Source organism: Coffea arabica, chromosome 6c (genome assembly GCF_036785885.1).
Source record: "Coffea arabica cultivar ET-39 chromosome 6c, Coffea Arabica ET-39 HiFi, whole genome shotgun sequence".
Classification (NCBI taxonomy): Eukaryota; Viridiplantae; Streptophyta; class Magnoliopsida; order Gentianales; family Rubiaceae; genus Coffea; species Coffea arabica.
The window spans coordinates 18,083,637-18,106,047 of NC_092320.1; the positions used below are offsets into that span (position 1 = coordinate 18,083,637).

The 22,411-nt window shown below is 36.4% G+C and overlaps 2 protein-coding genes across 2 annotated transcripts; one reads left to right on the plus strand and one right to left on the minus strand.

Annotated features, from left to right (window-relative positions):
- The first annotated feature begins 8,364 nt into the window (after positions 1 to 8,364).
- LOC113694102 (calcium-binding protein CBP) lies at positions 8,365 to 11,970 on the plus strand. Its single transcript, XM_027212951.2, has 5 exons — positions 8,365 to 9,020; positions 10,964 to 11,010; positions 11,114 to 11,289; positions 11,403 to 11,421; positions 11,585 to 11,970. Exons 1-5 carry the CDS (start codon positions 8,465 to 8,467, stop codon positions 11,687 to 11,689), a joined length of 903 nt encoding a protein of 300 aa, XP_027068752.1. The 5' UTR covers positions 8,365 to 8,464; the 3' UTR covers positions 11,690 to 11,970.
- A 5,808-nt stretch (positions 11,971 to 17,778) lies between these two features.
- LOC113692505 (alpha carbonic anhydrase 4) lies at positions 17,779 to 22,166 on the minus strand. The gene is made up of 7 exons (XM_027210921.2): positions 21,825 to 22,166; positions 19,933 to 20,150; positions 19,691 to 19,797; positions 19,434 to 19,536; positions 18,646 to 18,807; positions 18,487 to 18,540; positions 17,779 to 18,020 (listed from the first exon to the last, which is right to left on the minus strand). Exons 1-7 carry the CDS (start codon positions 21,925 to 21,927, stop codon positions 17,946 to 17,948), a joined length of 822 nt encoding a protein of 273 aa, XP_027066722.1. The 5' UTR covers positions 21,928 to 22,166; the 3' UTR covers positions 17,779 to 17,945.
- Positions 22,167 to 22,411: the final 245 nt, after the last annotated feature.

Consider the following 22,411-nt stretch of genomic DNA (forward strand, 5'->3'; position numbering starts at 1 on the left):
AGAACGGTAGTCATTATCACATACTATATTTTAACAAGATCTTGATCATCCGTCCAATTCATGTCAAAAATTAATCTGACGATTTAAACCTCTCCTTGATCCAAATACTATATATTGCAACAGATATCCTTCCTTTTTTTTTCCCCTAATTTTTTGGGTAAGTTTTCCCAATTCACACCTCCTTGTCATAATTTTTTTAAAAAAAAATCTCTCATTAAAAAGTGGATTAGTTTCAAATCATAAAGGAATCTAATTTTGATGTAGATATAAGATATTAACATGTTATAATTGTTAAAGCAAATAATTAAAATAGAGCCAAGAAATTACTTATATTCATTGTGTTAAAACATAGGAGCATAATTATAATTAATTCTACTTTACACTTTAACCATTCTCATTGAATTTGTTTTTTCATTGTTTTGTTTTGAACACTTCACATTCTAACATATTAAAAGGCTATATACCATTCTACAATTTGCATATGACAGGACGAATTTCTTGATAAAAAAAAAAAAAAAAGGGACCTCCAAAGGTTCCACCACTATTATATTCATGATTTTTACCAAGTGAGCAAGGTTTTTCTTGGGTGATTTCTGCTATGAAGCTGTTGGAAGTTTGATTGTTGGTAATTTCAAGCACCTTCAATAGCTTCATCCATCCTTTTAGCATATGACTGGATTTATCATTTGAACTTATTGGGATTTAGCTTCATGTACTTTATCCTCACCCGTTTCAAGGGTATGACAGGAAAGTTTTAAGGCCACAAAAAGCTTTGCAATTATTTTGAGGACCAAATGGCAAGTTGATATGTACTAGTTAGTATTTTGCAATTGACCCTTAATCTTGTGATTGTGCAGACGCGGATTCACTTGGAAAGATCGAAATTCTCAAAGCAGACGATGAAAGTTGGAATTGTTTCAAGTAGCACGGAAATTATCCTAGGCGTTCTTTTTTTCACCACCCATCTCATTTCCCGGCGAAAACTTCATACCTTATATTTCATTTTACCGTCCAATACTCCTTTAACCCTATGATACCTTCATACCTTGTATGTTATGAAAACTCTTTTTAGCAGTTTGCATGACCTTTTTTCAAGCACTACTTCTGAACAAGGCGATCAATTAAGGCATCCCATTTTAGGTAAGATCAGTAATTCAATTATTTGAGTAGTTAGTTACCGACTTTGTTTCTTGTTCTGGCGAAGTGCAGATTGAGTACATAGGGTTTAAGTGGAAATTCCATAGAAATACCATTTGCATCTTCTCACGTTTGGGTTTGGGAGTAACTTTCCCATCCAAAAATGATGAAAACCCTTCATAATAAAGCTGAACTTTGTTGGGTTTTTTTTTCCGTAAAAGAAAAAGGTTTTGGTGGATTCAACTCTACTCACCATCACAGATCAATATATGACTCCAGAATTATAGGTCGCTTACAAAGGTTCCACCAACACAACTCTCACATTAATAATGGATATCGAATACACAATTTTTTTTGTAAAAAAATAATCCGTTCTTGTCAAGTAAATCAATTTGTGTTGGCGCAAAACTTTGTTGGTGTTAAGAGTGTTCCAAAAACTATCGGAATTCAACCTATGCTATTTTGAATGAAATTTCCCAAGTACAGCCTGTACTTCATCTGTTTTCTGAAGAATCCCAGTGCTCTTTTAAGTGAGGTTGTGAAGAGCAAACGGAGACAAAAAGCTTGTGAGAAAGAGGGTAGCAACCTCAAGATTTGCAGCACTATGTATACTTTTGCATAGAAATTAAACTTCCAATTTAATTGTTGTGAAATTTGGAGCAAATCTTATATACACTGATAATGCATACATTATTATGGTTGGATACATGACACATGAGCAAAATTTGAAATGTAATTTTAAATTTAGATGAGTTGTCATGTATCCAATGATGATGTTGTATACACTGTTAATGTATAAAAGATTAATCTTGAAATTTATTTTATCCCCTTAAATTGTTTGTCGAAGCACAAAAGACGTGTAAGTGCTCCATCAAATCTTGTGTAGAAATTAAAGAAATTTGGCAAATTATAAAGTTTTTAATGGGGATGGCAATTGGGCTTTACGAGCTAAAACTCGGCTCACAAAAAAAAAAAAAAAAAAAAAAAAAAAAAAGAAGGTAATGGACCGGGCGTTTCGGTAGTAGACTCATCTAATGAGGCTTATACTCAACAGGTGAATAGATTGGGACTTCAGGCTCACTTCGGGTTGCGTCCAAAATTACAATTAATACGTAATTATGTATTTACCATCATATTTTTAAAATTAAATTATAATACATATATTATTATATACAATTATTGAATTGTAGACATTATTATATGAATTAATCTTTCATATATTGTCAGTATATACACTTACATATCTAGATGTATGTTACATTATCTCAATTTGAATTTAAACAGCAAATTTTATATATGTGATATACATTAAAACTTGTTAGTGTATGCACTTACAATACATGAAAGGTTTACGCTTATTATATATACAACCAACATATTTTTATAAATAATTACATGAGCAGGGCTTTAGTCAAGCTGAGCCTTGTTAAACCTTCAACTCACCATTAAATTAGGTTTATATTTAGGGCCGAATTTTATCCAGCCAAATAAGACACGCGGTTTGGCCCTATATTTTAGACCGGATGAGCCGAGTTTAGGCTGGCCTGGTCGGCTGGTCCTACTACAGTTTTAGTGTTTTAAATTGGTTGACTTTATGAAATTTTAAAATAAGGTCATGATACATATACACGCACATTAATAGGTTGGGTTTGCCATATTTTCTATACTAGGGAGAAGGCCCATGCAAAGCACGAGAGTTTTATACCTGTAGTGTTGTTAAATAATTTGGTTATGTTGGACAATTTATTTTTCCCTCAGGTAGGGCATATTGTTAATGGTAGTAAAAAATGTCATTCTATGTGTAGATAAAACATTGCATACTATTATAGTGGATAAACAGTTGAGAGAATTATAATAGTTGTAGATTGGATTGAGAGTTAATGTTGTGTTTGGATTGTAAATTATTTGAGATAATTTTGTGAAAAAAGTACTGTAACATTTTTTTGATATGATGTATGTGAGATAGAAAGATGATTGAAAAATGTGTTGATTATGCAAGCAAATTAGTATATGTAAATAAGGTGTAATAAGTCGTAGCCTTGAGATAGATTGATAGATAGTTAAAGTCGTAGTCTTGAGAGGTAAGTAAATAGCTAAGGCAGCAATTTTGCAATCCTTTAGATGACATAGGGATGAAAAAGGACACGATTAGATTTTTGCTTCTCTAGGTTGGCGGTTGAGCTTCTTCAGAAGAGTTTTGAGTTTCAGTAATTGTGGTTAGAACTTCTGGAGTGGAGCTTGGTTCAATTGTTACTTCCAAAGACTTTTGTTTCATGTGTTCAATTAAATTCAGTAAGAAAATAACAGAGCATAATACTAAATTTTTTTATGTATAATACTATAATAAAATTTTTGACAATACCTCAAAAAAACACCTAATTCATAAAGACCGAAATCTTTTTTTTTTTTTTTAACAGTAGCCTTGTGCATAAATCAAAACAATGTTCTTGTGCCTTACGCGAGCTCGCAATTAATCTATACTAATTTGCTGGATATTTACCTATTCTTTTTACGCAATCCTTACGGGGCTCGACTAATTCCCTGCGGTCCGGGCTCGACGCCCCAACCCGACCCAAGGGCGATAAGTGCGCGGAGGAATCCAACAGAGCGGAGAGTCGAACTCGGGACCTAAAGATTACCTGTGGGAGGAGCTACCGCTGGACCATTCACGCGGGGGCAAGTACTATTGTTGAAACGAACAATTTTGTGCAAGCATAGACAAACTAACATCCTGGTTTGATCCTAACTAAACTGTGCCTTGGACATGCAACTAGACTCTCATAATTTATTTTTGACAGCAAAGCTTGTAACCAAATTCAAAGTGCGTAAACTCAATGATACAACCGAATGGGAACTAAGCGGGATTAAACAACATAGATCATAAGCTCATCAAGAAATGCTAAAGGGTAGCCTAAACGTCTAAAGAAAGCAGTGAAGGTTTCATGCGTTTTTTTAAGCCCCCTTAACTCCAAGGATCCACAAACTCCTCAATCACGTATTTCACAATGGGTAGCGCACCTCTGTAGGACAAAGATTGCAACCCTAACGAGTAATCAAATTTATGCTCTGTTTGATAATTCGATTCAACACTTAAATTTAATGGATTCAGATCGTTTGACAACAAAAAATTGGACATCTGAATTGATTAAGTGACACTGAATATTCTAGATAAAACTCGCCCCCAAAATTAAGTGATAAATTATTCACTTATCACTGAATGTAATATGCACTCAAATACCTCATATTTAATACTTAAGAATTCAATAATTTAAAAAATTTAAACTTCAGATTTCAGTTTTATCAAACGCACCCTTAGTCTCCTCCAATTGTGATCAACCTAAAATTAAGTAATAAACTATTCACTTATTACTGGATGTGATATACACTCAAATGTATTATATTTAATACTTAATAATTCAATAATTTAAAAAATTTAAACTTCAGATTTCAGTTTTATCAAACGCCTCCTCCAATTGTGATCAACTGAAGCAACTAAAGTCAGTGTAAATAAATGCCTCTTGAAAATAATTCTTCAATCCATGTCTTTTCAACCAATATAGATCAGACATAAACTTGGTTGTATTTTGTGCCAAACACTATACACAAAGGGGTTGTTTGGTAAGTGGATATGAAGGGCAGAAATGGATATCAGGTTTAATGATACTCGTAGCTATTTTTTGTAGGCTATTGTACGTAGGAATTAATTAATAGGGATGAAAATGCTAAATTCTTTCTTTCTCCTATGATTATCGGTCTGTATCTTGGGTCTCAAATTGATTAACTTATTAATGAAATAAATCCCATCTCACTTCCAACCAGACACGGAAGGAGGAATGACTAAAATTCACATAATCACACAGTTAGTGGGGTTTATGATTCTGACACCGACTGCTCTTCGGATTCCGATTCCAGAATGCGATGCAAACACCTCCTAAGTTATATATAACATGCAAAAAGAATATGGTGAGGAACAAGCCGGCACTACAATATATGGGGAATGGTAAGGATGAACAAGCCGGCACTACAATAATTTGAGAGAACAACACAACGGGGTGTAATGCCTTTATTATGTCTAACAATTATACCCTCTCCTACAGTGGGAATGTAATAACCATGATGCGATATCATCATGATCATTACACGCATAATAGCTACGATTATGGGTACCATTTGACAATATGTTAAAAGTTTTAAATTTTACGGAATATGTATCGTGACTTATTAAATAATATATGTGCGTGTATACACGCATGTGTATGATTTAATTGTGAATTCATATTATTACTCTCTTTAGAGTGTAATTTATAACGACAGATCAGAAATCGTGTAATAAAAGATGAGATACATATGTGTTACTCTCCAAGTAGTGTGTAATTCATCGTGGATCCCTTCAAATAAACAAGCACATGTATTCAAGCACTGCATTGGTGGAGGCATCTCTTCAATCATATGACAGGTCAAGATGCAAGGATAGTAAAAGATATATAGACTCTAAAAAATTATAAAATGTCCTCGCACGTCTTCCCGTCATGCTACTTGCCAAATACATTTGCTTAAAATATAAGAACCAAATGGCAAGAAAAGGATTAAAAAAACAGGTCAGTTGAGTGCACTTTTGGACTTTAAGAATTGCTGCCCACATTTCAAACCGAGTTTAGCGCCGCGTTGTATCAAATGAAATGGACAGTCAACTATATGTTAAGAGTCAATATCTATGGATTCTTTACTAAGAATGATAAGATTTACTTAGTAAGTAAGACCTTATTGCCTGGTATTTTCTTTTTTTTTTTCCCCAAACGTTACTGCTTAATAATTTGAAGTTTGTTTTACCCAACTCATCCCAGGAAAATAAACCAAGTGAAGGAAAGAAAATAATAGAGAAGTTAGTAGATGTTTTATGTAACAATTAGAATTTTACAATGCCCTGATGGCGCGCGAGGCCTATGGTTATTTTATTTGCAAAAAGTTTTTATGCTATGAAATTCAAGGGGATGAAGATTGTGCTCGAATAGAAGGTTGTTTAGAAAAATTTATTAGATCAACATTATAACTCTTTTTTTTTTTGTGATGTATTACGTGTGAGATAAAAAAAAATTGATAAAGTATAAAATAATTATGAAAAATATATTTATGATGTAAATAAAATAAATTTTACGAAAAAATGGATATCCAAACATGTGTCAGAGTGCATTAATTAAAATGTTAAGGGTTGTATAATCAACTCATTAAGAAAAAAGCGAAATAGAAAGCAAGATCAGTCTCCTTGTGTCTAGTTTGGAGCTACGATGCGTTTACAAAAAAAAAAAATAAAAAAAAAAAATTAAGAAGCGCTTTTAAATAATAAAAGTTCATTTAAAGTGTTTGGTAACTAATTTTTCGTGTTGTTGTAAGGAGGCTAATTTTTTATTAACTTAAAAACACTTGTATCAGAGTGCTCCTTGATAAGTAATCGTAGCCCAAATGGAGCTTTTGAGGGCCTTAGGGTGTGTTTGATAAAATTGAAGTCTGAAAATTAAAGTTTGAATCTATTAAATTTTTAAATTTTTAAATATTAAATTTAATACATTTGAGTGCATATCATTTTCAATGATAAGTAAATAGTTTATCACTTAATTTTGGGGGCAAGTTTTGTGTAGAAAATTTAATATCACTTAATTAATTCATATGTTCAATTTTGATTATTAAACTGTCTGCATATGTTAAGATCTGAATTCATTAAATTTAAGTGCTGAATTAAGGGCCTGTTTGGAACCTGAGTTTTTTGGGAGTTTGTCTAAAACTTTACTGTAGTGTACTGTAGAAGTTTTTGAAAAATTTTGTAAGGTAAAAATTTTGTAGAAATTTTTGTAAGGTTTTTTTTCCTTTCTTTTTTTTTTCTTTTTCTCTTTCTCTTTCTCTTTCTTTTTCTTTTTCTTTCTTTCCTTTTTCTTTTTTTCTTCTTCTTCTTCTTCCCCATTACCTCCGCCGCCCCCTGCAAAAGCTCCCCCGTCGCTCCCCTCTGCCCGCAACCCCCTCCCCCACCCCTGCAAAAGCTCCCCCTCTCTCTCCCTCTGCCCGCCACCCCTCTGCCCGCAACCCCCCTCCCCCACCCCTGCAAAAGCTCCTCCCCCACCCCTGCAAAAGCTCCCCCTCTCTCTCCCTCTGCCCGCAACCCCCCTCCCCCACCCCCTACAAAAGCTCCCCCACTCCAATACTGCCAACGACCTTTCTGCTACTGCACCCTCCAAATCCGCCATTGCGTCCACCACAACCCCAAGCCCCGGCTTCGACTGCGCCGACTTCCCATATCATGCCACCGCATCTCCACCGTCCGCGACTGCACGTGGGTTTGGAACGAGTGACTTTTCTAGCAAGTGTAACGCGCCGAGCTTGTCTTCGTCCGATCCAGAGCTGAAACGAAGCTCCGCAACGTGAAAAGTTTCTTCCAACTTGGTAGCGGATAGTTGCGGCGGTGGCAGAGAATCATGCGCTTTTCTTGGTGGGGTGGGCTCCGAAATCTTCGGCTTTTCTTGAGTTTGCTGATACGGGTGTATAAAATGGTGAGAGATGGGGGAGTTAGTCAGCGGGAACCTCCATTGGGTGAAGCTTTGGGAGGTGTTTGAGGAAGATGAGGATGATTCCGAATCGGGTTTGGTCGGTGCATGTGGTGGATGAGAGGAAGACGGTGGAGGAGGGAGAGGAGGAGGAAGAGGTGCTGGTGGTGGTGATGTTGGTTTTGGCGGTGGCTGATCAGAGATGGCTGGGAAAGGGAGTGCTGGAGAAGTGGTGGTGGTCGGACTGAGCATTGTTTGAGTACAGTTGCGAAAAAACCCGCAAGAAAAAAGTGGACGTGGGTGCAATTTTTAGCTTGGGGTGTTGAGATTTCATTACCGCCGCCGGAAGCGGTGGTGGAGATTGTGGCCGGTTGGGTGGGGGAGAAAAAAGAAGAAAAATTGAAAGGAAAGTTTTTTGTGTATTATTTTAAAATGTGTAGGTAAAAAACTTTGATAAGTTTTTTAGGGTTCCTGTAGCAAAAGTTGTTAAAAAACTAGTAGGTAAAAAACTTGGCCAAAAACTTCACTTCCAAACAAGCCCTCAGTTATCAAACATGACCTTAGTCTTTAATCCAAATTCGGTACAAGACAAAACAAAAAATGTATAAATTTTGGGAGTCGAAGTTGAGTGTTACTACGAAATTGCCACTGTAAGTGGGAAATTATCTGACCTTCTCGGTGCATTACAACTTACAACTTCTCCGCTTTGTATAAATTCAGCTGTCCCCCTTCAGCTTTTCTTGCATCGCCGAGAAACTGAAAAATAGTAAAATTCCCAAAAAAAGTTAGCCAAAATGTCGGGTTACCCTCATAATTACGGTTACGGTGCACCACCGCCCTACGGCGCTCCACCACCGCCTTCCACCCAACCCTACGGAGCACCACCACCACCGTCCGCGCAACCCTATGGAGCACCACCACCACCGGGACAATCTCCGTACGCCCCAGTTGCCACCCCATACTCCGGCCCATCTGCTCCACCTTATTCCTCCGACCCCGCAAAGCCTCCCAAGGACAACAAGCCTTCCGCCTCCGCCCCATACGGAGCAGGAGAGCCACCGCACTCCGCTCCCTACGGTGCTCCAGCTCCACCGCACTCGGCTCCCTACGGTGCTCCAGCTCCACCGCCACCATATGGCAGCCCTTTTGCGGCTTTGGTCCCCTCCGCTTTTCCGCCTGGCACTGATCCCAATATCGTTGCTTGCTTCCAAATTGCTGATCAGGATGGGAGTGGATTTATTGATGATAAGGAGCTCCAGAAGGCACTTTCGTCGTACAATCAGAGCTTCAGTTTGAGGACTGTTCATCTTCTAATGTATCTTTTTACCAATTCCAATGCTCGAAAAATTGGTATAATTTCTTTTCTTGGTTAATTTTTTAATTTATTTTGTGTAATTTTTACATCCATTTCGATACGCACATTTGTATATTTGTGCCGTGCAAATTTTAGTGTTAATGGTACAAGTCATTGATTGACTCGAAGGTGTTAATTTAACCGTGAACCGTGAACCTGAAGCCTATCCGGTTCACTCAACGGTCCGGCCCCGATGTGTGTTGCCAGCCTTGGTCTAGCCGTAAAGAACTAGCTAGCAATTGACCACGACAGACTTATCTCCATATAAAGAAAAGCCGGGGGTTTATTTTTTTGGGGGTGGGTGGGGGGGTTTAAGGGGCTGTGTTCGTGACGTTCACGAGATTATCTGAAAAGAATGGGATTTTTCTCGTCTTGTTGAATTGTTCTATTCCAAGTATTTGCTGTTTGACTTTTTGGGTTAAACTGGGATTTGAAACCTTAGAGGCTCAGTGGAGTGGTTGTTTGGATAAAAAATTTGTTGTGGACTATTATTGAACTTGTTTATCTTTTTGCAAGTGGTTTAGTTGGCCAATGGACCTGGTCTTGGTGATTTTTACGCGTATCATTAATTTATGTCATATCTGCATTTATTGATTGCTTTTTGTTGTTGTTGTGCGGCTATTATTGATGGTTGTAGAATATGTATTCGTGGCATTGGGTTGTATGGGGTTTATTTGCAATTCGTAATGGAGTTGTTATTCTTGGCCCAGGGGTTAAGCTTAGTGATGGACTGTGGTGGCAACTCTTTGATATCTATCTGCTTAACACTTGAGTAAAAAATCTGGTACATTGTTTTGGCTATTTTATGAAAAGGACCATTCGGACTCGTGGGGCATGAAATAAAAATGGCAGTTATTTTAGAATTTCATGAGATTTCAGGGTGGGAGGTTGCATTTGTCAAGGTCAGGAAACTGTGATGTTGTGGAAGGATGTCATGTCTATCCGTTGATATACTTGTTACAAGCTAGACAAAGAACAGTACAAAGTAGAAACACATGATACAGTAATGGAATGAAAATGCAAGAAAACAACGAAGGTCAGTCTCTTAGAGTGAATTTTACACCCAAGAATACATATTGTCACTTAGGTTGATAGTTTGCATTCTTAAGATATGCGCTGGTCTGTTCATTTTTGGTAGTTCTTCATTTTATTTCCTCTTCTTGTTGTTGAGTTCTTTTTGGGTTTAATGATGTTAGATGTTCTTCTTATTGGGACGTCAAATTTGTTTTTTCCTGCTTCAAGCCCTGACTACCATAGTGTTGGCGGAAATAACCAGAGGTTATGTGTGATTGGAAAGTTTTTGAGATGGAGTAAATTTGCTAAATAAGATGTTATAATATGATGACAAATGGCAAAGCATGAGCCCCAATATTTTTAAGTTCCCTGCTCTTGGCAGCAAAAAGCTTTCTTCTCTAGTGGGTGCATGACTATTCTGTTTCAGATATGAAAATATGTGATTCTTTGTGTGCGATATATTTCCTGTGTATTAATCTTTTGAAGAAATCCATCTTGTTCCTGCTGCCTTGTTTTCTGGTTGTGAGAGGAGGACAAGAAATTGCTTGCCAATGTTGTCATGATGTTGCCTAAGGAACAAGAGTGTTCATGATATTAAAATTTCTGTTGGCCACATTTTCTGTGGCAATTTAAAGTTTTATGAACTTTGCAGGGCAACCTTGCAAGTTATACTAAATATGACTGGCATTCTCCTTTTTTTTTGGGGTGGTTGTTTAAACTAGAAAGCTGAAATTTTGTCTGCTGATGGTGTACACTAAGTTATTTCAACTCTTCTAAGTGGTCAAGCTGGGTCATGATTTTTTTTGACAATTTGCTACCGTGTTTTGATTAGAATGACTTGTTCTTCCAAAATATTTGTGACCAAATTCAAGTTGGTTATTAAGATGGTGCAGTTTTGATGTTTGATTTGCTGTCTTGAAAACAGGTCCCAAGGAGTTCACCTCACTTTTCTACAGTCTTCAGAATTGGAGGGTGAGTTGATGTGCTTTTAGTTCCATAGTCACACCTAATGTGATGAATGTATCTTCCTCTGCATGATATCTGATAGAGATCGGTCTATTTGTTGCTTGTGCAGGCAATATTTGAAAGGTTTGATAGGGACAGGAGTGGCAAGATTGATTCCTCAGAATTGAGAGAGGCCTTACTTAGCCTGGGATTTGCAGTATCACCTGTGGTTTTGGAATTGCTGGTGTCTAAGTTTGATAAAACTGGCGGAAAGAGCAATGCCATTGAATACGACAATTTCATCGAGTATGTTCACATTTTTTATGTGCTCCATATTTTCTTTTTTTATACTACAATTTATATGTTCTATTATCATGTCTTCTAATGTTTTTGCTTTTTATATTTTTCTGCTTGGTCAGGTGCTGCCTCACCGTGAAGGTATGTCAGCTCCATACAACATCTATTCCCTCTCTAGTTTTGCCTCTTCATTTGCCACATGCTGATTGCTTACCTTATTAACTGTTAACCGATTAAGGAATACGTCGAAATTAGTATTAACATTCGTATATCATGTGAGTTGAGATGATTTTACCGTGCGCAGGGACTGACGGAGAAATTCAAGGAGAAGGATACTTCGTACTCTGGCTCAGCAACTTTCACTTATGAGTCGTTCATGTTGACTGTGTTGCCTTTTCTGATTGCATAGAGATGTGCAAAGGATTTCCGCGAGACTAAGTCCTCAGTCTCGCCGGATGTAGTTTTTTTTTTTGGTTTTTTTGTTGGATAATCCGGCCGGATGTAGTTTACTACCTGGTTATTAAACTCTCTTGCAACTAATTTGTGGGAATTCTATGCTTTGAAGTTTGGGTTACGTAGTATAGCTTTTTGTAATTGTGGGGATGTTATGTTTCGCCGGATGTAGTTTGTTCTGTATAACTTTTTTGTAATTTTCTGAAAGTGCTCCTATGGTCGCTGAGCCATCATTAATTTTTTTTTTTTTTTGGGAATTTTTTTTTCTGTTGTGGGGGAGGGGAGGTGGGGTGGGTGGGGAAATTAAGGAAGTCAAGAATTTTTTAGGAATATATATTTTAATTTATTGTGTAGTTTAAGTTGTATTGAAAATTAAAATAATCTCTTTATATTTGTAAATTTTGCTTTTATTCCGATATAACTAAAATAAATAGTTATATCTTATAAAAATTTAATCTTATTTTATTTTTTATTATTGTTATAAATTGCATAGGTAAGATAACATAAGAGTAGTATTGGATTAAAAAATTTATCTTTCTTGTATTTCCTTCAAAGGAGTTAAAATGTTACAAGAAATATCAATTTAAGGGAAGTAAGTGAGATTTTAGAGATTTCTGAGAAGATGAGTGATATTATGAGAAACTTCGGAGGTATCTGAAATTAACCCTTTTGTATTACACTCATAAAGCACAAAACCCATGATAGGAACTTTGCGGATAGGTTTAATGTTTTCCTCTCGTACACTTCCATCGTGCGGCTATTGGTTTTTCCATTGAAAATTGTGGATTTAGGCCAACGCTGTTACGCCTGCAGATTTGGACTTCTTGTTGAGTCTGCAGTTTGTGTTGCTTTGTTGTGCACGCCTGAAGATTGTGCTTCGTTTACAAGCACCTTCAGACACAGATCGCAAGACCGTGAGTCCTCAAAACAGTAGTATTACTCCTTTCTGCAAGTGCCAAGAACATTGCAAGAATTCAACCTATCAAGCTATGTATAGGGAGCGGAAGTTAAAACAATTTCCACCTTTTCATTTTTTCAGTGCCCAAAACGAAAAGTGATATCAGCCAACTTTAACCCGCTACCTTGCCAAACAACTACTCCCTCCGTCCCACTTTGATAGTCTTGTTTTCCTTTTTCGTCTGTCCCAAATTGTAGTCCACTTTCCCATTAAGAAATGTAGTAATCTTTCAAATTGTCTAAAATACCCTTATTAAATATCTTGTTATTAATACATTGTTATTAAATACTAACCCACTACATTGAATACGTTGGGTTTTTCCAATACTAACCCATTAGCTGTAACTGATATTAATTGGCACTTTTCGTGATTAGCATAAGGGTATTTTAGGAAATTATTAATCTAAATTTATGTTTCCAACCAAATTAATTATACTTTCTTAATCTGTGTGAAGAAAAAATCAAGACTAACAAAACGGGACGGAGAGAGTAGTACACTATTACTAAAATGCAGTAAGCCTCCCTTATTCCTACTTATATCCAAAAAAGGAAAAAAGGTAGGGCTTTTTTTTTGGGGGGGGGGGAGTTTTATTTGTTAATTTTGATAGATCGACCAATATTGTTTCTTAATACTTGGATTTTTTTTTCCCCAACACGATAGATTCTACACCTACTCCTACTTTTACTCTACACTAAGGGTAAGGGATGAACTCAAAGGGGTCAATGGAAAATCTGAAGGGGACTGAATTGTCACTGGATTAGACAGATGCACCCGTTGGTGAATTTTTCCAGAAAATCCTGGAGAAAAATGCATGTCAAGAGATTTGATTCATTGACCTACACCCAAGGAGAGCCTTAAACCTCTCCCTCGTTGCTAATTACTCTAGAGATAGTTGGTTTAATACTTGGATTCAATATGCTATTTCTTGTCCCAAAATAGTGTTCATTTTACAATTTTTTCCCTAATAGGGGAAGGATGGAATTTAAGAAGCGAGAAGAGGGACGAGGGGAATTTGAACTCTAGATCTTTAATTTATGAAGTCTAGTAGTTTCTATTTTACTTGAATGAAAATTTAAAACCGTAAATGTGCTGAAAAGATTCCAGTGAACCCATATGTCTTACTCTTATATAAATCTATATAAATCAATTAGGATGGGCTTCACATTACTCTACTCAATCTTTAACTATTTATCAGTTTTCATTACCAATAAGGTTTTAAAAATTGGCCTAGACTAGCCGATTGGACCGATCGAATCATGAATCAGCCATGCCTTTGATTAGGTATAATGATTAACTCAAAAATTGAATTGAGCTAGTCAAATTCGGTCAAGAATCGGATGAACTAGTAAAAATCGGGGGAGGTTATACCGGGGGAACACCATTGTAATGGTGGGCATTTGGCATGTACCCTTACCGGTTGCATTAACATTTTGATAGTTATAGCAAGAAACTAAACGGACCTAACCTAAACTCGGAATCCTGCGCAATTCCTAAAATAAGCGTAACAAACTCTATCCAATCTAAGCGGTCCAAAATCCAGCAATGAATGGTTTGAGGAGAGAATAGCTGATTTATTTTATTTATTTATTTATTTATTTTACATTGTTGAATGTCATAGAATAAAATCTTATAAAGATAACTGAGGGATCTCATGAAACATGGTTTAGCACATGAGAGGGCAAAGATAAAACACAATCAACTGATTGTAATCTCGAATGCACAGTTAAAATTTCATCAAATCGCTTGTTTTGTATCTGTCTTAAATGCGCCAAGAGTGTTGTAACTATTGGTTTGGTTAGATTACCGATTGCTGAGAATGAACGGGCACACATTGGCATGCTTAATTCATCTGTGCTTTGGGGATTTAAGCTAATGGGCAAATTCCACCCACCACTAACAAAATTTGATGGATGCTTAACAAAACTAACAAAGATATGGCGTCAGATTTCAAGAAAATGAGTTGATCACAAAACGGAAGCTTAAAAGTTAATCCCAACACCTCAACAGCATCTTCAACCAAGAAATAAGTTGCGATAGAAATTACAGGAAAAGATACCAGAAATTAACTTGCATGCTTTTAAAGCTCATAACATATATAAAATCTGCATGCATGTATATCTAAAAGGTTAATCTAGGAAAGGAAAAGCAAATGAAAAACTATGAAGGAGGAAGACATCATACCAACTTCAGAAGGATTAGCATTCTCGCAGGTGACCAGAAGAAAAAGGAATGAAATGAAGAGAAATGATACGAAATTCTGCCTTTTGGCCTTTATGAGTGATTGCGGGATGATACGTTAGTGGTGTTATTTCGGTTATTCCCACAACCCCACTGCCAAAATCTGTGATCAATCAAGGTTTCATAAGGAAGAAGAAGAAGAATGGAGTATTTGAAACAAGACAGCAGGATTGATTAAATACAATAGTTGTCTAGTACTAGAAGAGTGATCATAATAATCTGGCATACTTATCGGTGAATCAATGGACAATTTTGGATTGTATGATGTTATTGGTCATTTTGTCCAGAATGCAAGTCAAACCGTCTTTGACTTGTCACATCCTCCGATTAATTCATTTTTCCCTACCTTCTTTGTGGAAGAATGTCCATGTAAAGGAAAGTTTTTATCAACATCAAATAGCATCGAAACTTCGTGATGCGAAAATGCAAATGAGCTAATTATTAATTCTGATCGGTTAACCCGGTTTTGATTATTAAATGATTATATTTGTGAGTTGAAGTCGAATAACTAAAAGAAGATTCGTATTTCCTACACGGACCAATGTTGTTAAATTTGGAGCAACTAGCACTCGATTAAATTATTGGATTAGAGGTCAATTGGTCAGATTGATTGGACCGTTTCAAAAAGTCCACTGACATTAGCATGGTGTTATAATTATTTTATATTTCTATAAGTTTTAGACATATTTGGAAACGACAATTGTTGGATAATAAGTTTTAGACAATGAAAGTTTTATAATTTAGGTAACTCAAATTATATTTGGAAAAAACAAAAAAGAAAAGTTTGAGAATCCGGTCAAGCAGTTTAACTGTGTCACTTTTTTTTTGTTTCAGAGACAACAATTGTTGTATAATTTAATCTATCTTACACTAAGGAGGAGGAGGCAAACCTAAGGAAGCCTAGGGATAACTCAGAGGGGACTGGACCACTATCGGACCAGACGGGTGCAGTACGTACCCGCCCGAATTTTTTGAAGCCAAGCCACTTTAAATTTGACAATTGGTGGGAGGCAAGGATTCACACCAAGCCTTAATGGCTGGCTGGTGGTTATTTAACTGTGTCACTAGTTTGCCTGATATTTGACATTTTTAACTGATTTTTTATCAAAGCGATTTTGTGCTACTAACCAATGATCTTGCACTGCTAATCAACTCGAAAAAAAATCGATTAGACCAGTCGGACCGGCCAATCTAATACGAATCTAACAACACTGACACGGACAATATATACTACCATTATTCAATTTGAGATATCATGACATACTCCTTTATACATTATCATTATAGGAAAATTTTACTTTAAAAAAAAATAGAGTGAAATGGACCATGTCCCTACTAAAAAAAGAGGGGTACCCTGTCGGCATTGGAGTTGCAAACGAATCGAACCGCTCGCGTGCCGTTCGAGTCAAGCTTGACTCGAGTTCAATCAATATCGAGCTCGAGTCGAGCCCGAGCTGACCAAATCGAACTCGACTTGAAAAATATTAAACTCGTTAGCTCGTGAGCTCGACTATATATATGTATGTATGTATATTTATTTATTTTAATAATAAATTTACATATATATTCCTAAAATTTTATTATTTATTAAGAAAAAATATTATTTTATTTATCAGCTATATTTTAAGGATTGGCATTCGCGCTTTAAATTGGCAGCTCATCGAGCTCGAGCTCGACTTTGACTTCGAACTTGATAAAACTAACTCAAGACTCGGTTTGATTAGATTAAAATTCGACTCGACTTGACTCGTTTGTAGCTCCAGTGGGAACCATGAATAAGTGGGTTTTTTGATGATTTTTGCTAGGATGTTACTGTGCAATAGGGGGTGCCTCTTTCACAATTGGAGGAATAACGGTTTCTTATTTTCTGGTCTGATCGTAATATGTCCTGATTTTGTGGTGTGTTTTGACGATGAGGCCCCAGGGTTCCTTTAATGCCCTTTTAACTAAAATAGCAACTACATTAGTTCAATTGGCTGTGTAGTCTTTTTGCATTTCACTACCAGAATCGGTCGTTCAAATTGTTGCAGTGTGCTGTTGTATGTGTCTGCAATTCTGCTGATTTAAGCAACATTGGAGTTATGCATGCAGCCATTTATAGTTAGTAGAGAGGTTTTCGAAGTGCATTCTCAGCAGTTGATTTCAAACAAAAACTGGACATTGGTCAGCTGAATTCTTGTTTATTGTTGCTGTTGCTATTACATTTGATGTTATGAAATGTAAAGTTATATTATTCTTTGGGAAGCCATTCAGCTCCTTCCCAATGGCTTATAGTTTTTGGTTGGTGGATGCCATTTTGGCTACTGATTTCGTTTTTCGATCAGCCAATATTGGGTTGCATGTAATTTCTGTATAGCTGATTCAAAAGCTTGTCTTTTTGTTATATAGTAAAGCTAATCAAGAGGTGGTCAATCTTAGGCCTTTTTTTTTGTCATTCGTTTCATACTTTACTCTGTTGTGTTGATCTTTTGCTTTTGCTCTCTGTTTTCCCTTTAATTGTTTCGAATTTGATTCGTTCGTTGTTCAGCTGAACTTGTGAGTACAATTAGGCTACTGATTGATATTAGTTGCATGGATAGTTTTATTCAACAGGTAGCCTGCAAGTGCTAGTTACAGATGATATTAGTCTTTTTACTTGTTTGAATTCGAGGGTTTACTAATAGTTTAATCCATGAGTACATGTATATATATATATATATATATAGATACATAGATACATACCTATATGTATATGTATATGCACATGTACATGCAATCAACATCTCTGCCCGGGCAACCTCGCTCTCCAACTAGTATGAAGCATGAGTTTGGGGGCACTCTTAATAATACTACCATCACATAAGAAGAGATTGCAGAAGAAGATAAAAGTCCTTGTACTAGATTACATATTTGTGAAGAGGACAACACCCCTTACCATCATGTAGTTTCTGAAATGTTGATGGCAAGGTTGTCTTGTGCTGTCCTAAATTAACATAATGCCAGTGCCTTAATTAGACAAACGTGATACAAATTTGTATTAAGCTATGGGTCTGTACAAATACACTGGTCTTCCATTTTCCTGTTGCAGAGGCCTTGCATTTGCTTCAAATCCCTGAGGCGAAAACAACACAGTAAGCATCATCCATAAGAGATTCATAAAGAAAAGATCTTGCTATATGTCCCCTTGTATTGCCAACAAAGTTGGATCAAGATACTGAACTCCAGGGAATAGAATATGCCTGAATGGCTTAATGTAGTCAACTCAGTGAATGAATTTCTGTTTTTGTTTATGGCTGTTGTTTTGGTCCTTTCATAGAAAACATATGTTTCTCAAGAAAAATAGCTAATTCAATAGAAAGAAATGCATAATCCAAGTTTTCTTCTGTTAAAAATATCCTGCATGCTACAAAGATGCAGACTTCAGAGAGCACTTGATAAGTGCCACTCATAAATCAAGAAACGAAACAGAATGTTAGAAAGAACTAAAACATAAAAATTTACGTGGATGCATGATTATTTTGTCACTCAACCATGCTAGCTGAAATGGATACTGAAACTGCAAAGTGAAAGGGCCTTACATCATGCACAACATCTCTGATTGCTCTGATTTGCTCCCTTGAGACTGTCCTTACCTACCAATCCAAAACTTGTTGATTAGTGCGTGCAAGAATTCACTTTATGTAAAAGTAAGATACATATGAGGAAAGGAAGAAGGGTGATTTCTGAGTCTTTTGAACCTTCTTCACTATTGTCCAAAGAACACCCTCTGTACATGGTGGAACTGTAAGAGAACCAATGTATCTATAGTATTTTCTACTTCCAAACTTGATGTCTCCTGGGCTAACAACCCCCAAATCAATGACATCTCCTTCATCTGCTCTCTTGATATGGTGCAACAACTAGTCAAGAAAAGGAAAAGTGAGACTGTTAAAATGCAGCCTTTCTAATGATTGAAAATGGATCAAGATGAATTAAACTAGCATTCTGCAGATAATTCTTGAAACAGGTGTATGAAGCTCTGGAGCCTGTGGGGTGCGTAAAGAGCCACATAGGGAAGCTTACAGGCAACAAGATTGTTTATCCACCAAATACTATTCAACATATCTCCTAGGAGCACAAGGGCACAGCTTTGGTGATTATACAAATTATACTTGAGTTGCAAAGAGCTAACGAACTAAAAGCTTTACATGCATATTCAATTTTGGTCAACTTAAGGTGTCCATTTGACAATTTGGTTGCAAGCATGTTTGAAAAAATCCTGGAATAATTTGTTTATAAAGGGAGGAAAAAAGAAGAGGAGAGAGCTAGTCTACTAAATTAAATCAAATTTGTACAAGATAGGCAACACTTTATTTTATTCAACATTACGAAATGCTCATGCTTTGGAAAATTTTTGCTCCCAAAAAAATATCAAGCTGGAAAAGCCATAATTATGGTGTTAAAAACATATTGATTTCTGTGATATATTGTTAAAGAAAAAGCATACGAAACAGACATAGTGAATTAGGGAAAAACTTGAAATTACCTTCGCGAGGAAAGAATCAGGGCGGCCAATTTCATATAGAATTCCAACCACAGCTATGCCTCCACTGGAGCTTCTGTGAACAATATGCAGCTCCAGATTGTGCCTGCCAAGAAAGAAATTGGGGTTCATGAACTTAAATGTAACAAAAGACGCATATATATATATATATATATATATATATATATAACTAGAGAAGCTAGACATGTATGGAAAACATATTGATCAATCGAAGGCTAGTAATTTTTCTTTATGCCAACCTTGTCCCATTCAAGGTGTGTTCAGAAGGTGAATGCCAGTGACATTGCAGCACTTTGTAGTCTGTACCGTTTGCAACTATTTTTCCTGCATCACCTCTCCATTCCACCTGGAAAAAACACCAAAAACAGTGATGATGCAGCACAAGAACTTTGAAAAATCAATTGAAGCTCATAAGGTAAGGCGAAGAAATTAAGAAAAAATCATTGAAGTACTAAGAGTTGAATGAACCATAATGGCTTACTGAAATATCATGTCCCCTATTTTTCAGTACAGCAGCAGCTGGTTTATAGCCTCGCTTCAGTTTCCCTAAACCAGGGAAGATCTGCACCCTCTCGTCAAGAAGATCAATTGGAGACTGCAATTTCCCATTGTCGCAAACTTGCCACTGTGGATCAATGTGGCCCCAGTTCTTTGGTCCTTTCCCAGTTCCCTCCTCATAGGTGAATGGACTCTCGTCCTCTGTTTTTCACAAGATGTAAATGCCATTACAGTTCAAAACAGTCAGAAGGTCTGGAATCACGGGATTGATCTTCCGAAGAAAAGGTCGGAATTATATCACATTCCGTAGGGAGTTGCATGTTTCTGTTATTACCATATTTAGACTGATAAACAAAATTAATTAACTGCAATAAATAATACAAATCATTCATCAAGACAATGCAGATTGAGGGAATAATGGATTTTCTTTGTTGCCAAGTATCAGTGGGATTCCATTAAATTTTTGGAGTAGACTTAAATAAATGTTTGAACAGACAGATGCGAATGTTACCTTTGAATCAAAGCTTTGTAAAGAGAATAATATAGGATTCTCATTTAGACTTGCTATAATATAAGGAAGATCAAGAAACAGAACTAACTGCTGCAAACTGGAAAAGCCTTGTCCTCAAATTGCTATAAACTAAGCGTAGAATAACAAAGAATGTCTCAAAAGAGAGAAGTGTGAATGAGACAGATGTTGAAGAGATTCTTATTAATTAGCTGAGGGTGCTTTTCTTGTAATCTTTTCCAGTATAAACTAATCGACAACCTCCTTAGATTCTATTTGAGAAAACCACGAGGTCGACCAAAGAACCAGGGAGGGGAAATGCTTAGTATTATCTTGGATCTAGACAAACTCATTTGTGCAGCACAAGTTTCAATAAAAAAAATTACACAGGTTAAAAGAGACAACAGGAGAGGAACCTAGTCCATCCAAGTTCTCAGCACTCAGAGAAGTGTCACTATCCAGATAATTACCTTGTCCATTCTTGCCATATGAACTGTAATTTTGTCATCAAGCTGCTACTACAAGTTATTATTTTGTGTGTCCACATTTACCAATCAATGTTACAGATACGATTCCGATCCATGCAGAGCTTGCTTGAGTGTAGACAATTCGGCACTACCTTATGCAAGTGATTCATCCTGTAAAACTTTAAAGTTTTCATGGGACAAAGTTAATTCAGGTACTCAACAAGAAATTCCAATTACGAGCAATTGAGCATTTCCACCGACTTCAGCAGAATCCGTTAGCCATCTTAATGCAAGGATTCATCAAAGTTTGACCCCTTGAATTTGTCAGGTTATGCATTGTGGAGAAACTTCTCTAGGGAAGGGCCAAGGGAGGGCGTTAGAATTAATTTTGAAACATCTAGCATGTTCTGACAAAATCCCTTGTTATATTTCTGTCTTAAATGTACTAACTTGTTGAGAATCCGGCCATTATTTTGATTTGATCACATGTTGCAGAGAGTTAAAAATCACTAGGTGTATTTAATTCATCCCAAAGGGGTCTAAGAAGTGTTGTAATCCTACGTACTTCGAGCTACCAAAATCTGATGCATCCTTGACAAAATTATTAGATAGAAAGTGCAATCAGATTTCAAAAGAGTAATAAGAACTTGACAAAAGCAATAGAATACGAAACCAGCAGCTGAAAGATTTGGGTCTCAGAAACGTCAAGGCCTCAAACATATCTTCAACCACGAAAACAAATTGGAATTAATTTACAGGCAGAGCAGAGTAAAAAACATCAAAATGCAATGCCATATTATTATAAAGCACAGATATACAACCGTTCCCAAAAAACTGTTGCAATCTATGAGCCTATGACTACAAAGAAGAAAGAGACTAGAAAGAAGAAGGAGATCATACCAACTTCAGAATCATCAGCATTCTTACAGGTGACCAGAAGAAGATGGGATGAAAGAAACAACAACGTGAAGAAAAAATGTATGAATTTCTGCTTAATAGCCATGATGAGAATGTGTAACAGCCTGTGAACTTTTGTGTATCTTGGTTTAAGTTATAGGTACCCCACGAGGCACAAGTACAGCCCCACAGCCAAAAATCTGGTAAGCAATCAAGTTGTAGAAGGAAGAAGAAGAAGAGTCATTGAAACAAGGCAGCTAGACTGACACAAACAAGTGCTGTTATATACCAATCTCAATGTTGAATATTTATAGGAGAATCAGGGAATCATTTTGACTGGATACTGTGTTTTCGGACTCAAAATTCGAAGCGTTTGGTTGTCAGTTTTCAAAGGAGTAAGTCAAACAGTCTTTTAACGGTCATGTGACATTGATATATGGATTGTGAAATTCGAGACGGCAAGAAATTAGGAACAGAAATTGATTGTAGTGCTTTCATGTTTCTGTCTGTTTTTTCTTACCTTCTTTTTTTGGAAGAATGTTTAAATAATGGGCTAGACTAAAGTTGTATTCCTTGTACGGTGACCAGGC